Source organism: Dasypus novemcinctus, chromosome 4, assembly GCF_030445035.2.
Source record: "Dasypus novemcinctus isolate mDasNov1 chromosome 4, mDasNov1.1.hap2, whole genome shotgun sequence".
NCBI classification, from domain to species: Eukaryota; Metazoa; Chordata; class Mammalia; order Cingulata; family Dasypodidae; genus Dasypus; species Dasypus novemcinctus.
The window spans coordinates 70,090,792-70,108,326 of NC_080676.1; the positions used below are offsets into that span (position 1 = coordinate 70,090,792).

General features: G+C 54.5%; 2 protein-coding genes across 3 annotated transcripts in view; both read right to left on the reverse strand.

Moving 5' to 3' along the window:
• Positions 1-641: 641 nt before the first annotated feature.
• CPN2 (carboxypeptidase N subunit 2) lies at positions 642-9,839 on the reverse strand. 2 transcript variants are annotated; one of them, XM_004479644.2, is made up of 3 exons: positions 9,640-9,740; positions 3,204-3,398; positions 642-2,572 (listed from the first exon to the last, which is right to left on the reverse strand). In XM_004479644.2, the coding sequence occupies exon 3, from the start codon at positions 2,567-2,569 to the stop codon at positions 926-928; it is 1,644 nt and encodes a 547-aa protein (XP_004479701.1). In that variant the 5' UTR covers positions 2,570-2,572; positions 3,204-3,398; positions 9,640-9,740; the 3' UTR covers positions 642-925. The 2 variants fall into 2 exon arrangements, with proteins under 2 accessions (XP_004479701.1, XP_004479700.2); XM_004479643.3 differs by lacking the exon at positions 3,204-3,398 and having other exon boundaries at positions 9,640-9,839.
• A 1,218-nt stretch (positions 9,840-11,057) lies between these two features.
• Positions 11,058-17,535, reverse strand: part of LRRC15 (leucine rich repeat containing 15) — a 40,854-nt gene continuing 34,376 nt past the window's right edge. The window contains exon 4 of the mRNA XM_058295553.2: positions 11,058-16,603. Coding sequence (XP_058151536.1) covers positions 14,826-16,598 — 1,773 coding nt within the window. The 5' untranslated portion in view covers positions 16,599-16,603 and the 3' untranslated portion in view covers positions 11,058-14,825. The remainder of the gene's footprint in view (positions 16,604-17,535) is intronic.

Consider the following 17,535-nt stretch of genomic DNA (forward strand, 5'->3'; position numbering starts at 1 on the left):
GCTGGGGAAGACAGAGACAGAGAGGCCTTGGCTGGAGAAGAGGGATGACTCAAAAACCAAGGGAGAAACATGTCAAGGAGGGAGTGCGCCACAGAGTCATTGCTGTGGGAGGTGAAGAAACTAAGGACCTGCCGACCCAGCTCATTCGCCCTCCCCTCTCCTCTCCTCAGTGCTTTTCTTTCTCCCTTGACCCCCAGAGAACTCCTGCCTAAGCCCAAGCCCGGGGCTGGCCCAGCCCCCTCGGGGAGCAGCCGCCTGGACTGCTGGGCAGGCGAAGCCTCAGCCAAGCCCCTGGGGACTCCGGGTGATGAAGCCCAGCAGCTCGCGTCGACCGTCCCAGGCACCCCCCATCTTGGTTTCTTCTGGTCACCAAAGCCAAGGTTTCCCCACACTCCGAAGTCAGCCCCCCTGCACCTAATCTTTCTGGTCTCTTCTGCTTCTGTCACCTCCTTTTGTTTCCTCTATACCAATTAAATGCAAAATCCAGGGAGAAAACTAGAAAAAGATGTTTGACTTCTGACCTGGACGTCAGAGGGGGTGGGCTTCAGCTGAGTAACTGGAACCGTCGTGAACGCCCCCCAGGGTTGGAACTTCAGAGCAGAGACGAGAGCAGGTGGTATTAAATAATAGAAAGACACTGGGCTGGGGCCGGGGCCCGGGATTTTATTCTCCAGACCAGGAAGCAGCTTTAATGGGTGCTTTGCGAAGCATAAAGATGGCCTTGTGAAGTCTGGGACTCCAAGGAGGGGTGAGAAAAGAAGGGAGGGGAGGAGGCTGGGGGAGAAGCCTGCCTGTCCCGCCCCACCCCGCCCGGGCCCCTTCCCCACCTTGGAGAGGTGGCCGCCACCCCTGCGCCTGAGAAGCCCGTGCCCCGGGGCTCGTTCTCCCGTCGTCCCCAGCCCTGGCCCGGCACTGTGCGCCCTCACTAGGCCCCCCCTGCCCGAGCCTCAATCGACACGGTGAGCCGCACGGAGCCGCAGCTCGACCTCAAGTCCCACTCCTGACTGGCATTGAGCATCAGTCCCACGGCGCCCAAGCCCTGCCGGGGAGACAGCTGAATGTGCAGCCGGCGACACCGGGCGTCGTCGCAGGCCAGCTCCACGGTGCCCTCGGGGTTGCTGTAGGTGCACTGGCTCCGGGGCGCCCTGTCCTCCACGGCGGGATCCCAGCTGCCTCCCGGCCCTCTCACGTCCAGCCCCGGGGCCTGCAAGTCCAGGCGGTGGCGCGCGGCGGGGCACGCCAGCTGCTCCTCCTTCAAGGCCAGCACCGTCTCGCCCTTCAGGTGGGCAGGGCCCACGCAGTAGGTCTGCGAGTTGAAGAACCCGTCGCTGTACTGGAGCAGCCAGTTGAAGAGGTAGGCCAGGTGGCAGTCACACTGCCAGGGGTTGCCGTGCAGGTCCACGTGGAACAGGTTGTAGTTGGCGTTGAAGATGCCCTCGGGGAGCGTGGTCAGGAGGTTCCCGGAGAGGCTGAGCCGCTCCAGCCGGGACAGGTTCCGGAAGAGGGCTGGGTGCAGGGCCGTCAGGTTGTTGCTGTCCAGATAGAGGTTGACTAACTCCTCGTGGTCCCGGAAGACGCCGGCGGGGAGGTGCGTGATGGCGTTGTGCGAGAGCGTGAGGGAGCCGAGGCTGGACAGGTTGACAAAGGCGTCCTCGTCGACGCTCTCCAGCCGGTTATGAGACAGGGACAGCCCTACCAGGCCCCGCGTCTGGGCGAAGAGGCCGGCGGGCAGCCCCCGCAGCGCGTTCCCCTGCAGGCTCAGGAAGGTCAGGTTGCCCAGCGAGGAGAAGACGGAGAGCGGCAGGTGCCGGAGGGCGTTGCGCTGCAGCCACAGCTTCTCCAGGCAGAAGAGCTGCGAGAACACTTCCGGGGACAGCTCCGAGATGGAGTTGCTGTCCAGGAACAGTTCCCGCAGGCTGCGTAGTTTGGCAAACACGCCCCGGGGGAGGCGGGACAGAGCGTTGTTGCTCAGCCTCAGCGTGTGCAGGCCGGGGAGCGGGTCAAACAGCGCCTCGGGCAGCTGGGCCAGGCGGTTCTGCGCCAGGTTGAGGGTTCTCAGCCGGCGCAGGGCGTGGAAGAGCCTCCCGGGCAGGGCCTGGAGCCCGTTCCCCTGCAGCTGCAGGGACTCCAGGGCCTGCATGTCCTGAAAGAGACCCTCGGGCAGGCTCTCCAGGCTGTTGAAGTTGAGGGTGAACTTGCCCAGGGAGGTCAGGTTGGAGAAGATGTGGGCGCTCAGGCTGGACAAGGCGCTGCCGGTGATTTCCAGGTCCTCGAGCCGGGGCAGCCCCCCGAAGGCGTCCGGCGCCAGGTGGCTGAGCTGCGCGTTGAGGAAGACCACCTTGGTCAGGTTGGGGCTGCCGCTGAAGGCCCGGGTTCCCACCTCGGCGAGCGAGGTCTCCACGAACACGATGTGCGTGGCGCGGGGCGGGAGGGCGGGCGGGACCGCGGCCAGCCCCTCGTCCGAGCAGAACACCTCCCGCGCGAAGCAGTCGCAGCCCGCAGGGCAGGGCTGGGTGAGCCTGGCCAGCAGCAGGAGGGAGGCCCAGCACCACCGGGCTCCAGGAAGCATCTCCTAGATGCAAGCAGGAAGAAAAAGAGCAAACAGGAGAGGGGCCTTTATCAAGGGCAGTGGGCACGGTGGCCAGAGCACGGGTCTGAGAGCCAGAAGGCAGAGCCAGGCTGGGAATCAGGATCGGCCATGGCGGGAGGCCGCCTGCTTGGCAGCGACGACCACGCCTATTCCTCCGGCTTTTTTGTTAGGTTTAGTTTTTTTACTAGAGAAGTTGTCAACTTAAAACAATCATGCGCATTTCCTGTAATCACCCTCCACCAACTCCTTACGTTGTTGTGGAACATTTGATACAGATGAAGAGAGAACATGCTCAGACTATTACCACTAACTGTGGTTGGTGGTGTACTCCTGGCATTTTTTCCATACACCCCCTATTATTAACACCACATATTAGGACTGTACGTTTGTTATAGCTCAGGAGAGTGTTTGGCTTGAGCAGTCATCGCCCCAGTAGACCTTTGAATATTTTCCTTAGTCCAAAAGAAAAAATCCCACGTGCCTCCATTATTGACCCTTAGCATTGATAAAGTACCTTCTTTGATGCGGATGCAAGAATATTACAGTATTGCTGCTAACTGTCGTCCGTGAGTTACATTAGCTGTATTTTCCCCGTGCATCACCTTATTCTTACCGCGTGGGAACAGCGTGTGTCATTCCACCTCACAGCAAAGTAGGGGGGCCTGTCTCTCGCCTCCACGTGACACTGAGGGTGTCACGGGCCTGACCACAGTCCAAGTTGGTGGCAGTGGCAAAGAGCAAGTTGGTGGCAGTGGCAGGACTGAGACTCGGGTTTCCTGGACTTTGTATGTCCAGAATGGGAGGAAAACTAGAAATAAGCACAGAAGAGAGGTATAAAAGGAGATGATGGGAAGCAGACTTGGCCCAGTGGTTAGGGCATCCACCTACCACAGGGGGGTCCGCGGTTCAAACCCCAGGCCTCCTGACCCATGTGATGAGTTGGCCCACGCGCAGTGCTGATGCACGCAAGGAATGCCCTGCCACCCAGGGATGTCCCCGCGCAGGGGAGCCCCACGTGCCAGGAACGTGCCCTGTAAGGAGAGCGGCTCAGCGCGAAAGAAAGTGCAGCCTGCCCAGGAGTGGCACCGCACACACAGAGAGCTGACACAACAAGATGACGCAACAAAAAGAAACACAGATTCCTGTGCCACTGATAAGGATAGAAGCGGTCACAGAAGAACACACAGCAAATGGACACAGAGAGCAGACAACTGGGAGGGGGAAGGGAAGAGAAATAAAAAATAAATAAATCTTTTTAAAAAATCAATTGTTGATTTTCAAAAAAAAGGAGATGATGGGGATCATGGGATTTTTTAAGATTATGTATCAGATATGGGCAGATTCTTCGGGGGACATCTCTAAATCATAACTTCCTGGGTTTCTGAATTTCAGAATACACCAGAGACTTACTCATGAGGTGATTCTCACCCCCTGCTCTTTGCACCATCTGCCGATGGCAAGTGCAACTGCAAATAAAAGAATCACAGGGTCTTTTCTGAAATGAGGCAACAGGCTCCTCGGTGCTGTCGCCAAAATGCTCTCCTTGCACCCACCCCCTACTCAGCCCCAGTGGAGCCTATTGGAACTTTCAAACGTTGTAAGAACAGGAGGATTCCAGCCTCAGGGATCCCACAGATGAGTAGCTTTGTTAAAATAAGGCAAGGGGGCCAAATTTTATTTTCTAAATACTGATTTAAAGGATGTTATTTTTTAAACTTTAACCATTTACCCATCGGTCACAAATTGGTGACACAGCTTACAAATGTGTTTGTGTACTCTTTGATGGTCTTTTTTCTATATGAACTAGTAGCTAACATTTAAAAATTGGGAAATTCCATATTAAAAGTCTAGAATGTGGGGGGCTCGCATTCTCACATGGCTTAGTAACCTCTGCCCCACTGGAGGCTGGGCACTTTCTGCCTGACTTCTGTTTCCTCCCACTTCACCCATGTACAGGGCTTGTGATGGCTCAGATTCCATGAGTTCAAATCCCAGGGCATCACTTTCTAGCAATGTGACCTTAGGCATATTACTTAGTCTGCCGTGCCTCAACTTCCTTATCTGTAAAAAGGGATAATAATAGTGCCCACCATACTAGGGTAAGTGTGAGGCTTAAATGATTACATATAGATAAAGCTTTTGGACCAGGGTCTGACAAAGAGTGAGCAATTAATAAACCATGTTTATTGCTGCCAGCCACCATCATTACAGAACAGGTCATTTGAACATCAAAAAAGTAGGAAGAATGAAACACCCTTTAAATTGAATACATATGGGTTTACCAAAAAAAAGCAAAAACCCTCAAAACATAATCGTAATGTTTCTAAATTTACTTCTTAGCAGTAAGAATTTGCAAACAGAGCAGTTTTGGGGAACCTGGGCCCCGGAGGCCGCTTTGCCAGTTGCCTCTTTGCTGTCCTCTGCTGGTGACTTCCTCCATCTGCAAAAGGTATCCCATGCAGACCCCGCGTTTACAAAAGCTTCCTTGAGCCTCCTCCCATTCAGACACTCACTCTCAGTTTTTCCAGGAATTGTGTTTGCCTAATCAACAGAGAAGGAACAATTTCTCCCTGAGCAAACGCATAGCCACCTCGAGGCTCTTCCGACCCACGCGTAGTTGCTGCAGGAGGTGGATTTGTGTACCAGGTAAGGAAGGACCAGCAGCTGACCTGGGATAAACCTGACTCCTGCGATTGCTCCTTCCAGGAAAAAGGTCCTTGGCGCTAAGGACCTGTGAGGGAAAGGAGCAAAGCAAGTGTGCCTTGTGGTTCTGCCCCCTCTGGACACGCCTTTCCGAGTTTAACTATAATGCATGAGACTGTTGGTTCTCTTGAGGTTGGATGCAGAGAAGACAGATAAAAAGCAGAGGGAGAGGGACCAGGTAGTCATTGCCCCACCCCAATCAGACACTGCCCCCTGGGCTACTCCCAGGTGCCTACACAAAACCCCCAGGAGTCCTGGAAAAAGTCTTCCCGGTCCACCAGGAACAAGGCACCTGGAGGGTTAGCTCTCCATCTTAGCACTTAGTTTAGTTCCCAAAATACCAGTTTTCGCAAGATGGTTGTACTCGCCCCTGCAGCCCCAGCATCCAGCACAGTCTGAGCTTATTGACCTGACGTCCATCCCCAAGACGGGCTGAGCGCGGCCTCAGGAGCAGCCTTGAATCCTCCCCAGGGTAAGAGGCGAGCAACTCTTACCTTAACACACCAGTCACGCTGCCCTCTAACGTACCACTCCTTCCCCCCCTCTAAGTGGTTCTCAAAGGCGGTTTCCAGAAAATATTCCACTAGAGTGAGGGGCCACATGATACCAGCTCATAGGAGGATGAAGCAAAGCACCTGCCTGAGGTACCCAGGCATCAGCACAGAGCTTGGGTTGCAACCCACATCTCTTGGTTTTGTTGGCTGTGCCTTCCAGGAAAGCCCTGACCAAAGCAAGGCGTGCCTGATGAAAAGAAAACCAGATCCTTTGGAGAGAGTGTGCCTCATCTTATGAGCCTCTTAAGACTGGTCTCCTCTTGTCCCCTTGGCCTTGGCCTCTGAATTTTAATCCATTTTCATTCAGAAATAATGTTCTTTAGAAGCTTCCACCAAAGGAAGCCCAGCTAGTGCTAGAATTCAGATCTTGAATCAAAACTATAGCATCGGTGGCCCAGAAAATCAAGTTTAGGCAAATGGGCTTCTACTGGGTTGGGGACAGGTGGGTGTCCTGTCTGAGATGGGGGCTGAACTGAGGGGGCTGTTCCCACCTGCCTGCTGTGCAATTCCTCATAGCAAACCTGGAAGTGCTCAGAGCAGGGAAACTGGGGCTCCCAGAGCTGTAGGGACCTTTCCAAGGGCACACGGCTAAGAAGCACGGGGCCAGGATCAAGCCAAAGGTGTGAGCTCTAAGCAGGTGCTTTCTACACCACGAAGCTTCCGCACTGGGGTGGGGGAAGGCAGGCACATGCTCACAATTGCAGGACCCAGGATGAAAGGATAAAAGAGGGCCCCTCCCACTGTCTGCTCCCTTCCCACCCCTGCTCTTCCTGGACTGCAAGTGGAGACCCCACCCATAAGTTCCCACAAACAGCTGCCCCTTGGCCACCCCACAGGCTGAGGGGGATGAGCTTTTATGACATGATCGGCCCTGGGAAGATGTGCCCAGCAGGCAGCCCACACAGGCCATGGGGCCTGGGTACCTGCAGTGTGGTTTAAAATGGGGGTGCAGCCTCTGGGTGGGCATATCCCCTGGATCTTGCAGGCTTCTCACCTCAGGTGAGTGTTCTGGTAGGAGGACGGCCAGACAGGGCCCTCGGAAGTTTAGGGCAAGACCCCTCTTGCTGGTTCTATGGGGGCTGGGGAAGGGCAGAGGATGGTACTCATAGTGAGGATGCAGAGCACTGGTAATTTCCAGACGATCCAATCCCAGCCTGAGACTTACTTTCCCATCACTGGCCCAGTTGCAATTTTGGAGTGACCAAGAGTTTATGCTCTGTCTGACCAGATTGTCTGATTCCATATTCTGTCTCTGTCCCTTATTAAGCTGTGCAGCTTTGGCTGAATTACTTAACCTCTCTGTGCTTCAATCTCCTCACCTTTAAAGCAGTGATTACCATGGTACCTTGCTTGGGGATCGGTTGTGAGAACTGAAGGAGAAATGCATGGAAAACTCCAAGCCAGAGCCTCACACACCATGCGCCTCAGGAACACTGAGCTTCTGGTTGTTCTGAGTTGGGCCCGTGTTCGCCCAGCTCTGCTCTGAAGCAGTAACAGTGGTTAGGCAGGGAAAACCCTTGAGCTCCTCCAGCCGCCCCACTCACCCACCAGCGAGGCGCCGCTCTGCAGCACTTTTCCTGGCTCTTTCTTTGCCAAGCAAGGGAATCAAGTATTGCTTTGTCCTTGGGTTAGCGGAGCACAGATTTTGAGGGGCCTCGTCAAAGCGCCCTGGACTTGCGTCCCTTCCCCAGCCAACAGAGGGGGCCCCGGGGCGGCCGCCAGAAGCTTCCTGCTTTTCATCTGGGAAGCCTCCTCTGCATTTGTGCCGAGACCAGCAAATGCCCACAGAAATGTTCCATGCGTTCAGCCAGCCAAGGAGCCTGGCTCTATTGGTTGGCTAGCTGCCGACGGACTCCTTCCTGTCCTCAAATTGCTCCGAGGCAGAGGCATTTCTGTGTGTGCCCCGCACCAGTCTGTCATCCAGCACAGAGCCGAACCTCCCGCTTTCCAGAGGGTGGTGGGAGCCCAGCCCCCCAGCCCCAACCCCCCAGGGAAATCCTGCCTGCTCCCAGACCTCAGTCCCCTTTCCCTCAACCCAAGAAAATAAGTCAAGCGACTGGGCAGTCAAGCCTGGCTTGGACCCCTGCCCCTGCTCCCTCCCTGCCAGCCCTGCCCCACCCCACTGCCCAGCTGTGTCCAAGGGAGAGAAGTAAACTTTCAGGGCCCCACATTCTACATCTGTGAGTTGAGAAGAATAATAATACCTAAGGTGCAGCATTTTTAAGGCTATCATGGTGACTAAATGAGATATCGGGCAGTGGGTTACAGCAAAAAATCGAAAACAACCTGAATGCCCTGCATGAGGGATTGATTCGATGAATTATGCTGCAAGGAAACAATGGAAAAGGCCTCTGCTGTCTTTTAAATGATGTTGTAGATTTGCAATAATTGACACGATGTTTGCAATATATTAAGAGAAATCTCAAAATGCTAACTTTTCAATTTTAAGGTATTTTTAGGCACAGAAAATATAATAGATTATACACAAAATATTCAGTGTTTATCTCTGAAAAACAGAACTGTGGGTGGTTTTATTTTTTTTTCCTCTTGCTTAATAATATATTTTCTAGATTTCTTCTAGATGAGCACATCTAGATGTGTGATGAGCACATCTCATTTTTGTAATAAGGCGAAAGCTGTGTAATGCTAACAGCTGAGATAATTGTGTGAAACACCAGGCACAGTTCCTAGCATGGAACAGGAGCTCCCTGGATTTCTTTCCCTTTCTGCATGGACAGAGCAAAGGCTTGAGGGCACTATCAGATGTGTCTGTGCTCTTGAAGAAAAGAGAGCTAACGTTTTGAAATGAGATGAGGCACGAGCTGACACCGTCCTTTCTTCAGGCACTCCCCACTCCCCAGCCTATGTCGTTCTTTCACATTCCAGCAGCGGTGCCTGACCTTCCGCACTTCTGCCCGCCCTCCCAGGCCAGCAAGAGCCACGCTTCCTCCAGGAAGCCTTCCTTCCTTGACTCCCTGCTTTGTGGGCCCTGCAGGTCACTCCCCGTCTCTGTGTTTCAGTCCACTGCTCGCACCAGAATACGAGCCCCCAGGGCTGGGACTGCCCCCCACTCCTGGCTCCTGCCAGTGGAAAGTGTGCATGAGCCACTCCCCAAATCTCAGGCCTCACCCTTCTCCCTCTTAGCGGGGTGGGTTGGCGCTCAGGCTCTGCCGGTTCCAGGACAGGTTCAAACGCTGGCACCACTACCTCCCAGCTCTATGGCCCAGGGCAAGTCACGCCTTCTCTCTCAGCCTCGATTTCCCCACCCATAATTACCACCCTGCCCTTTAGGGTTAAAAGTAGCACTCAATGGCATAATAAATGCACTGTATTGGATGGCAAACATAAAATGCTTAACACCGTGCCTGGAGAATAGTAAATGTCCAATAAAAGGCAGCTAGAGCAACCACGGACTTTGCCATCTAAACCGGAGCCCTTCTGAGTGACGGGACAACGGGCAGAAGCCAGGGCCGACCAGGCAGAGCTGGACACACGGACACCCCGCTCCCCCCGCCATCTGCCGTGAGCTCCCTGAGCGCAGGCCTGGGTCCCCTCCACCAGGAACCCCTGTCGTGTGACCTTCCCCTGCCTCTTCCCGACCCCATCCTGAAACCTCGGGGCTTCTCCTTGAGGGGAGGCACGCAGCTTCGGTAGGCCCAAGCCGTGAAGCCCTCTAAGCCTGGGAGGCGCAGCCAGCCCCTCCCCTGCCCTAGCCAGACCCCAGCCTCCTGCCCGTGGCCACCTCCCTCCCTGCAGACCCCTGGTACCCTGTAGTGGCCCCAGGAGACGTACCGTGAGGGGCTGAGCGGGTCCGGATGGCAGCCTGGCGCGTCTCGGGGGCAGAGGGTGTCTGGGCGGGCTGTGGTCAGTGTGAGCCTGGCCCCAGTGCTGACCAAAGTTCCGGGCAGCGGTTCCCCCCCTCGTGTGGCCTGAGTGTTCCCAGAAGGTCACCAGGGTCATTGAGGCAAGGCCTCTGAAGATTACAAAACGACCCTGACCTACTCCCACACGCGGATCCCCAGCGGGGCCAAACTCCAGCTAAGGCCGTGGGCCCGGCTCGCATACGACCGGCGCCTCCGCCAGGCCCTAGAAGGTTCCCGACAGCCTGGTCCAGGGGCGAGGCCTGGGGCCGGGGCCCCGCAAGCCTGGACTCCCGGGGGCGGCCCCGTGCTGGGCGGCCTCTGCAGGCACCTGCTCCGCTCTCGTCCTGGGAGAGAGTAAGACTGTTGTGCCTTTCTGCTTTGTTTTGTTTAATGAACTAATTCTCAAATCCCTCTCTGAGTTCGAAGAGGGAAAATAATAATAGAGAGGAGAATTTGGGCTCAACGTGGAGAGGAACGCTTTCACACTCAGGGATATCCATGAACAAAAGAATTTGCTTTGGGAGGTAGTGAATTTCCTCTCTGAGGGTGTTCAACTGGGGGCTGCAGAACAGGGTGAAAATGTGCATGTGTGTGTGTGTGTAAAGTCACACGCAGATACGTGCAGCTTGAGGAACATCAGGTGTGCGTGCGCTGTGTGTGGGGAGGGGAGATTGGCATTAAAGACTCCGGGGATATTCTCGGGATAAGGGATGAAGACTCTGATCTCGTAACTCCTCTCCCCACCCCCCAATTATCCAAAATTCTTAGGAACCTAAGTGGACCAAGGTCCAGAGGCAGGAAGGGCACATCAAAGCCCTGCCCTTCGTCGCTGAGGGGGTCTGGCCCTGGGATGTGAGGACATAATTGATCCTTGTCCTGGCCCAGCCCTCCAGGACAGGCTTCCACCTGGGAAGGGATCTGAGGAGCCCTGGAGATGGAGGCCGTGCCAAGCACTGGTGGGAGTCCAGAGACGCGTGGGATCCACCGTGTGCGCGTGCGGGGAGCACTGAGGGGGCTTCAGGGCCTGTCAGGTGGCAGAGGGGAAACCTCAGCCCAGGAGCCCGGAGGCCGCGCCACGGGGCCAGCGCAGCCACGGCTTACCTGAGGGGAATCCTTTCGTTTCCTGACAGGGTTTTTCTCCATCTATAAGATGGGCTGAACCTATTCTTGGGGCCCTGTCCAGCCACAGTGGCCTATAGCTATCACTTGTTACTGCCTTTCTGGTCCCCACTCACTTTTCAAAGGACTTGTCTCCCTCTAAGAGCTATTCCCCAACGGGGCTGCCTGGGTCAGGTTGCACCTGCATGCAATCCCCTCTCCAAGACATCAGTAGAGAACACACAGGTCTTGTGTACACCATTTATTGTTGATTCTGTACACCAAAGTTGTTGCAAGCAGCACCCAGCAAAAGACAGACCCCGACCCAGCCCACCAGGGCTCACACTCTGTAAAACCCCAGGGGCCTAGAAACCTCTAAACACAATGCTAAGCACCTGGGGCTATTTGTAATAATTCTCTAAGCAAGGCAAACAGGCTCTACTGTTGAAGGCAGCCTGGTGAGAACAATCTCTGTTTAGGTGAAGAAGAGACCTCAGACTGGGGGATTTCGCCTGGAAGTGGCTGCCAGCCCACCCTCTCTGAACCACAGCAATGCCCCCACCCACCCAGGACCACCAATGACTTTCCTAATTCTCTGGATTCCGTTCTGACGGTGAGATCTGCGGGCTGAACTCTTGGAGGGGCTAGCAGCTAAAGACTAGGACACACCTAAGGTCTTTTTAACAACTCTAGTAGCTCTCTGCTCTCCACAAGCCTCCTGAGCTGAGATAGTGGAGTCCGGAAACTGCTCTATGCTGACATTGGAAACGTTGTGAAAATTGTTTTGTTGCCCATGAAAAAGGTCCAGGGATGCTTCTGACAACGCTGTTGTTCCCTGAACTCTGAAGAGGAGGAGTTATACACCACACAGCCCAACGGTCTCCAGGAGAAGGGCCAGTTTTTCCTGAACTTATGCTGAATGTGTTTCCTGAATTACAAAGGTTTTGGTCCTTACAGCACCAAGTGAGGGTTCAATGACCAAAAGTGTGGGCAGCAATGAGAGGGTGGCTCGGTTTCCTTTTGTTTAATGATGAAAGCCCAAGGCAGGCCCCAAGGTTTTATACAAAGTCTGAAGACAGCATTAAAACCCACACCTATTGAATAATGTTACAGAAGAACAAGTGTTGTTCTTGTTCTTATCTTATCACAAGGGGCAAACAATAGTCTTATCACAAGGCTGCTGAGGACTGAGAAGGGACTGTTCGCCAGGGCTTTGAAGGGGACGAAGGGTCTGGCTGGCTTTTCTTATCTTTCTTCCAGCAGTGATCCTCCTACCCCAGCTGGAGGCTGGTGGCTGGCCAGGTGGCCAGGAAGCCAGTGAGCAGAGGGAAGAAACAAACTGGAACTCTGCACGCTACCCCAATTCTTTTGGGGAGCAAGCGGCTCATTCCAGCCCCAAGAGGTGAGATGCAAACACATCATTCTGCTGGAAAGGAGACTCCATCCAGTTTCTGTGGCAGCTCCGGGGCCAGACAACATAGCTTAGGGAGGCCGAGAGGCCTGGTGGAGAGGAGGAAGCCTCGTGGCTTCATCCAACGTGGTCTGCTGGACAAGGGAACAGGCTAGCTGGAAGGCCACGTGAAGGTCGGCCACCGTCCACCGAGGGTGCTCCTAGTGGGGTCATCTGAGGACACCTTCCCTCTGTGAACTTCTGACCAGGGAACACAGGTTGTCAGAGAAAAGTTACTCCAATGTCATGGCCAATGCCAAAAGTCCCCAGGACTTCTGGGTGCAGACTGGCAAGGCCACGCTGGACAAAGGATTCCTGCCATCGCTGGCCCATGTGTGCCCTTGCAGAAAGAGATGCGAGAGCAGCCTTACAAGGAGTCACCTGGTGGTCCTGAGTGGGTGGGATTCCATGCCAAGCCACGCCCCTTGACTGGAGGAGAGGAGACCAGGCCTCCCGGGCTGACCCCTGGATGACCACAGCGGGCTTCTGTCCCAAACTCTGGGCTCCTTTCCCTGTGGGCTCTGGCAAGCCATGCTCCATGTCCACCATTTGCTACAGATATTTTGAAAACACTTTGGAGACCCAGATTTACCTTGAGGAGATGAAGCCTATTGACTCAGAGTTTTCACGCCTCCTAGATTTCCTGGGACAGAGAGTGAAAAGCTCCAAAGCGCCCTGGTTCTCACCCACACCTCCAGGGAGCGGGAGGGGAGCTGGTCTGCTGTCAGCATCCTGCTGCTAAAGCCCTGAGTTCTTATCTGCCCTGGGGGTGGAGGACTAATAAAAGCCCCTCAAGATGGGGAACTCTTGCATGGGACTAAGGTGAAACTCTCCTTTTCACTGCTGTTTTCACCAGGTATCCAGAGAATGACATGAATTGCCATGTATATAATTTCTTTAACAGTGTGTAAAAGTGCAAAGGCAGGTATTCATGTAACTGTAACTCGAGCAGTAATCAGAGGATAACGCAGGACCAACAGTTCAACACTCATAACCAGACCGCAGGCAGGAGGAGCTCCCGAGAGAGCCCCAGCCCCACGCTGCTGGGCCTGCTGTGTGCAAGATTCTGCATTTCAGCTGCGGACAGACCGTAATGCTGATGGAGAATTTTACCACGACCTTAGAGGGATTGCTGGATCCCATTACACTTGGCTGTTCAATTAAAGGACCTCATCTCTGAGCTATTTCATTTCACCCAAACAGAGAATGAAAATTAAAAACAGATAGAGGCATCTCATGTCCATAAAAGGCTCGGGTGGAGGGGACAGCAGCAGATGGCACGTTGGCAGGAAGGGGTGTGTGGCCGCGTGGTCCTTTACTGTTGAGATGTTTCCGACGTGGCCAGCCAGGCGCCTCGTGGTCTCCGGATCTAATGAAATCTCACGTCCAGGTCGGAATGTTCCCACGTCTTCTCCTCCGTGCCAGGCAGCTGGGCCTTTGCAGGGACCGGCAGTGGCCGGGCAGCAGGGACTGGCAGTGGCCGGGCAGCAGGGACTGGCTCATGAGGAGCAGTTCTCAGGGAGCCCTCACCAGGTGCGGGTGACAGGGTGGCATTCCGCTTCCTGATCGGGCTGCTGATACGCAGGTGTGACGGGCTGCTGGGAATTCCTCAAGCTGTGCACTTGCCATGCCCCACTTTTCTGTACAAACATTATCCTTCGATACCAAGCTAAAAGCAGAAAACCACAAGGACCCCCAGGTACCAGGTTTCCTTCTCCACCCAGTACCAATAAGCTCAATTTAATGTTTTTATGGGTCAGAATTTTTCCATGATTTTATTCCTTGAATAAGGGCTACTATTTTCAAAGCAAAGTTGCAGTTCAGAAATATTCTCTAAAAGGCCGAACTTGTTGTGCTGGTGACTTTCTTCCTTTCCCAAATAAAAATCACAAGAGAGATGCCGAGGATGGCTCCATGTCCAGGAACAGAGCGCCGTAGCTTTTCCTTTTCTCTCTTACGGCGTCTTCAAAGCTGGAGCCCTTGGCAGCTCTGAAGAAACCTGTTAAATGGTTTGAAGCCTTCTTTGAGGAGAGTCCTCACCCTGCCTTTAGGAGCAGAAAATCAGGAGAGCCAGGACGCAGGCAGGAGCACGAGAAGGGAAATCAACTTATGTACTACTTGGGCGAGAGGGCGGCCCCGCAGAGAACTATTCCCGCCGAGGGAGCGGGCTTTGGAATAACTGAGTCTTCGGCGGCCTGGAGGGGGCAGGGGCAGCGGGCATCAAGAGCTTGTTCTTGGAGTAGAGGTGGTGAGGATGTGGAGGAGGGGTCTTCTAGAAGGAAGCCCAGGTGTGTGAACTGGAAATCCCCCAGGGTCTTTGCCATGGCCAGTTGGATATCCCTGGAGGTCACAAGACCCTCCAAAACCTGCTTTTCTGCGGAAAAAATCAGAGGGAGCAGGAAAAGGTGGGCGCACTTTTCTCTCAAGGCACAGAGAAAGTGATCAGCGAATGGGTCCGTGGACCCAGGGTGGAGGCAGAACAGTGAAATCCCCTGCCAGCTCTCCAGGACCCTCCAGCCTCCTTCCCCAAGCCCTGCCCACCCCCCCACCCCCCCACCCCCGCCTCTTTAACACTCGTTGGGTGCTTTCATCTGCATCAGGACCTCTTGGCTCCTCTTCTTGCAGCAGCAACAGGCGATGCAGGTAACCAGGGAGCAGATCAGGGCAATGATGCCGAGGACAATGGCAGCGATGGCCAGCCCGCTCTGGGCCTGGGTCAAGCCCCACGTGTCGCGGTCTTCGGTGGCCCCGATGGTGGTCAGATCGGTGAAGTCATCCCTGGATTTGGTGTACTCGGTGGAGTAGGAGACAGAAGTGGTGTCAGGAAGACTGGGTGTGTCCGAGTATTGGGGCGTTTCCGGGTATCGAGGTGTTGCTGGATAGCTGGGCGACTGGGGGACCGCTGGGACCTGGGCACTGGGGGCAGGCATGTTGATGTTAATGATGGTCAAGGGCTGGCCTCTGAAATTGGCTGGACTGAAACATACCGGGAGGGTGTCCGTCCCCAGCCTGCGCCCATTGAGCAGGAGCCAATTGCGGAATGGAAGGATGTTGGAGTCACACCTCCAGGGGTTATTATAGAGCCGCAGCTCATACAGGTTCCCCAAGTGATCAAAGATGCCCATGGGCAGGTTCTCCAACTGGTTGTTCTGCAACTGGATGGTGATGAGGCCATTGAGGTTGGCAAAGAGATTCCCTGGGAGCTGTCTGAGGTGGTTGTTCTGCAGGGAGATGTTCTGCAGGTTGACCAGCATGTGGAAGACGTTTCCATTTAACTCCTGCAGCGCGTTGGTGTGGAGCGACAACTCCCGCAGCTCCCTCAGCCCGTTGAAGGCACCTGGGGAGATGAAGCGGATCTGGTTGCGGCTTAGGACGAGGACTTGCAACTGACCAAGGCTGCTGAAGACGTTGTCAGGTATGGATGTGATGTCGTTGTCATAGAGCCATAGCTCCCGCAGGTTGTGCATGGGCCCAAAGATTCCTGGAGAGAGCTCCTTCAGGGAATTCCCAAAGAGTGTGAGCCGGTTGAGCTGGGGCAGTTGCATGAAGATGCCAGGAGGCAGCTGGGAGATGTGGTTGTTGGACAGATAGAGTTTCTGGAGGTTATGGTTGTTGTGGAAGAGGCCTGAAGAGAGCCCACCAATCTGATTGTTTTGGAGGGCCAGTTCCTGTAGGTTGCTCAGCCCATCAAAAGTGCCCATGGGGATGTCGGAGAGCCTGTTCTCATACAGCCGGAGAACCTGAAGGTTGCCCAGGTGTTGGAAGACCCTGGGAGAAAGTTGGGTGAGGCTGTTCCTGCCCAGATTGAGCTTGGTGAGGCCCCCCAGGTGGTCGAAGACGCCATCAGGGATGTATTCCAGGTGGTTGCCATGCAACTGCAGTTCCTTGAGGTTGCTGAACTGGGAGAAGTGGGCTGGCTGGATCTGCAGCAGCTGATTGCTGGACAAAAGGAGCGACTCGAGGTTGTTCAGCCCCTGGAAGAGGTCGAGAGGCAGAATCTGAAGCTTGTTGTTAGCAAGACTGAGATAGCGTAGTGAGCCCAGGTGGCGGAAGGCACCAGGCATGATGCGAGCCAGCTCATTCTTCTCAATCCTCAGGGCCAAGAGATCCGAGATATTGAGGAACGGAGACTCGTTGAGTTCGGTGATGTGTGTGTTAAGGATCTGCAGGCTCATGGCATTCCAGGGCAGAGGCGTGGGCACCGCCACGATGCGTGCCCCCGTGCACTCCACCTGGGAGGCCCGGGAGCAGGTGCACTCGCTAGGGCAGCCATAATAGGCAAACCCTATGCCCCAGGCCTGGCAGCCCACCAGCAAAAGGAGATAATATTTCAGCAGCATGGCCTCTGCAAGGAGAAAGCACACATTAGTCAAGACCATCCCACCTACACGGCAGCTGTTTCCAGGCCACCAACCTTCGGCTTCTCCTTGAGCCCCATCACTACATCCCCGATTTAGGCTCTTGCCCTATGCTATTGCCAGAAAGCCCTTTCCCCTTTCCCCATGATTCCCACTCCCATAACCTCACTCAGTTTCCCCTACCTGGAGTCTCTGCTTCCTCATCCAAATTTTCCCATACTTCAAAGTCTAGCTCAAACGTGATCCCCTCTAGGAAGCTGTCCTGGATCCCAGGAGTCAGAACTCATTGCCTTCCCACATGCAGGTGGTCTCCCCACCCTCCATTCCATGTCACAACTGGCCTAGTGTGGCATGCATATGTCCCTTCTGTCACCGTCGTTAGTCCATAACCTCTTCAGTAAGATTTACTAGTCAATAATCTTTCATCCCTACAAATCCCTTAAGGCAGGGATGGTATCTTATTCATCTCTGTATCCTGCACAGCACCTGAACATGCTAGTTGAACCCAGCCTCCTCTGGATGAACAGAGAATAAATGAGAAGAACAAATAATAGGACTTGAACCTGGGGGACGATGCTAAGGCCACAAACACGGTGGCTGCTGGGAGAACAGCACTCAGCAGAGGAGGGGAAAGACTACAGGAGTAGCTCAGCTTGCCTTCATCCCATCCCTCCACGCTGCCCTGCCCTGCCCTGCCTCACCCCAGTACCACTATCAACGGCCTTTGTTTATCCTTTCACACGTGCTCCATCTAGGTTTAATTCAAACCACCTCCACAATAAAAGGAAATTATCTGTCTGTACTACTTCCGGTCTTCCTGGGAGAGGCTGCTGTGGTTGAGCCAATGCCTGGGCCTGACTTCTGGGCACAAGTCCTAGTTTCTACAGTGAAACATTGGATGGTCTTGAGCAAGTCCCTA